This window comes from Apaloderma vittatum, unplaced genomic scaffold (genome assembly GCF_000703405.1).
Source record: "Apaloderma vittatum isolate BGI_N311 unplaced genomic scaffold, ASM70340v1 scaffold28758, whole genome shotgun sequence".
Lineage (NCBI taxonomy): Eukaryota > Metazoa > Chordata > Aves > Trogoniformes > Trogonidae > Apaloderma > Apaloderma vittatum.
The window spans coordinates 1,786-4,619 of NW_009730624.1; the positions used below are offsets into that span (position 1 = coordinate 1,786).

General features: G+C 61.4%; 1 protein-coding gene across 1 annotated transcript in view; it reads right to left on the minus strand.

The window, feature by feature from the left end:
• Window positions 1-2,834, minus strand: part of LOC104278031 (exocyst complex component 3-like protein) — a gene marked incomplete at its 5' end in the record, with an annotated part of 4,605 nt that overhangs the window by 741 nt on the left and 1,030 nt on the right. The window contains 6 exon segments of the mRNA XM_009874876.1: window positions 26-276; window positions 369-535; window positions 1,563-1,672; window positions 1,803-1,913; window positions 2,284-2,384; window positions 2,482-2,607. Of these exon segments, the coding sequence (XP_009873178.1) occupies window positions 26-276; window positions 369-535; window positions 1,563-1,672; window positions 1,803-1,913; window positions 2,284-2,384; window positions 2,482-2,607 (866 nt within the window).

The following is a 2,834-nucleotide window of genomic DNA, read 5'->3' on the forward strand; positions in this document are numbered from 1 at the left end:
GCCCGGGGAGAGAAGGGGGCACCGGGGGAGGGGGCCGCCAGTGGCGGAGGGGAGCTACAAAGCTCCTTGCGCCGACATCACTGCGCGATTTTCCCCTCCCGTGGCCCAACCCCGGCTCACCAGACCGCAGAAGAGCTCCCGGAGCTGCGCGGCGTCCTGCAGCAGGCGGTCGCAGAGCTGGTCCCTCTTCTCCTCGCTCTTGCACACCATCTTCTTCTGCATGAGCGCCTGCAGGTACTGGCTCGTCACCAGGAGCTCGCTCTCTGTCAGCAGGAGCTGGGGCAGGGGAGAGCTCTCAGTGCTGGGTGTCAGACCCCAGTTGCCTGGGTGTTGCCCCCCCCAGCAGCCATTCGGAGCCCCGACGGTACCGTGAAGATGGGTTTCCTGACGCGGGAGAAGTCCTTCGCGTACTTGTCGATCACTTCGCACATGCTGCCGACGAGCTGGGACCCGGAGAGCCACTTGCGGGAAGGCAGCTGCAGGCAGAGGGGCTGAAAGAAGCAGAGGAGCGGCGTACGGTGCCCCGCGTCGCGCTCTCGCGGTCCAGCGGCAACCGCGTCCGGCAAAACCCCCCTAAGCCCCCCATTGCCAGCTGGAAGTCACCAGGAAAACAGCGGAGCGGTCTAAATTAGACAATTACGGAAATGGACCAGGAGCATCCCTTGGTGACACCCAGCGATCCATGTTTTGGGGCTTTTTCTGGGTCCCAGCGTGGGCAGCACCCCAGGTCTGGGCAGCAAGCTGCTCCTCGCATGCCTTCTTTTGGCCCGTCCCGCTGCGATTTTATTTTTTATTTCCACTGCTCTCCGCTTCCCTTTTGTAGGCATAATGTGGTTTTTTCGCCAAGGGCTTTGATCTCCTACTCCTGCCCTGCTGTCCTCACTTGTCTGTGGGCAGGCATCCTCTTAAAGTCTGGGACCTGAGTGTTTTTCCCCCTTTAGCTTCTCCTTTGTTTTTGTGACATTGGAGCCCTAAATAGCAGCGCCATTAATTATTCCAGATTTTCGGTCCAGGCTCTGAGTGTTTCCCCCTTTAGCTTCTCCTTTGTTTTTGTGACATTCGAGCCCTAAATAGCAGCGCCGTTAATTATTCCAGATTTTCGGTCCAGGCTCCAGGAAAGCTAAATTTGACCGTGCTGGCAGGAAACGACTCGTGGCAGTCGTACGTGGGCTCGGTTCCTCCCCAGGGCCAACCTCCTGTTGGTTTTCTGCTGTGAAACAGTGGTGAAAAGGAGCGCGAGCCAGCCCTGGGGAGGGGGATGGCGGCGGGGCTGCGGCTCCTGGGCTCTGTCGGTCGGTGATTTGGGGGCCGCGAGGCGTCTGCCCCGGCGATACAGGGCATCGGGCGCACCGCCGGTGGTTTATCGAGGTCTGGGAGGCCAAACTGGCAGAGATGTCTGCAGGCTGATAGCCACAGGGCTACGTTGTGAGGATAAACCCATTCCCGGGCGTGTGGTGGGGCTGGTTTTGGGTGTAGCGGGGCTGTTCTTGCTGGGGCTGCGTTTGCTGCGGGCCTTCCAGCCCTGGGGGGTGCAGGCAAACGGAACTGCAGGGCCCCGCAGCCCTCGAGCCGCAGCTGGCAGGCTTTCTTCTGCGTCCTGTCTAGAGCATCCCGGAGGGATGCAGGGACTTCTCTGCGGGCGATGTCGGGGTGCAGGGAGGAGACAGAGGAGCTAAGAGAGAGAGAAGAGAGGGGTCAGGGAGTTTGGGAAGCACGGTGGGCACGCCAATCCGCAGAGGGATGGGGAGGATGTGGCTTCCTTTTGGGCGGTGGGGTTGCTCCAAGGCGCTGGTGCACGTTACCTGAGAGCCAGGTTGTTGTTGAGCATGGCCAGGAGGTAGGAGATGTAGTACTTGGGTGTGGAACGGTCCTTCTGGTGCTCCCTCCCGCATTGCGCCAGGGCTTCCCGCAGACTGCAACACAGTGAGTCAACCGTGAAGGCCGGGCAGAGCCCCGGACATCTCGTCGCAAGGACCTGGAGCCAGGATGCTCTCAGGGGCCACCCGGACCTCTCACAACCCTCCCAGCTCACTCGGGTGTTTCCAGGTCCTGCCCCCAGGCTGGAGAGCGACAGGTTGTTGGGCAAAGCAGGACCCACTGCGGACCCTTTGGGAGAGCAGGGCTTGGCCCGACTGGAGCGGAGCTGATGGCCCTGAGTGGGCACACAGGCTGCTGGGACACAGGGTTCCCCATGGTAGATCTCCGTGAGGAGACCTCTGTGTGCTCAGACCCCAGGACCCCGGGGCTGTGAGGATGGGCAGGGGTGCAAGCGGCTCCACTGACCGTCCCAGAAATGCCTCGAGCTCCTCCAAGGCCATGTCGTAAACCTTCTGCTGCAGGGAGTCCGTGATCAAGGAGGCCACCTGGATATTCTCATTCAGCATCTGCACAGGGAGAGGAGAGCGGAGGCGAGTCAGCGGGAGGCTGCACGGCCCCTTTTTTGGGGGGGGTCTCAGCAAGGCCGTGGCGCTGGGGACCCACCTGCATGACAATGACGGGCAGGGCTGACTGGAAGAAGCCCTGATGGTCCGTCTCGGGTTCCTCTTCCCTGAACCACTCTTTGAACTCCACCTCCAGGGTCCTCTGCATCCACTCGAGCACGCTGGCCTGTGGGATGGGCGCCCACCACGGTCAGCCCAAGAGCTCAGGTACCAACTCTCTTGAGACCCAACGCAGCAGCGAGTCCTGCGCCTCGTCCCACAGGTCGCCCTGCTGCCGACAGAGCAGATGCCAGCACCATGGTGGCGGTTGGGTCCCCTTATCCCTTGCCCGTGTCCCATCCCGCTCACTGACCTTGACTTTCACCACGTATTTCCTCTCTGTCTGATCCACGA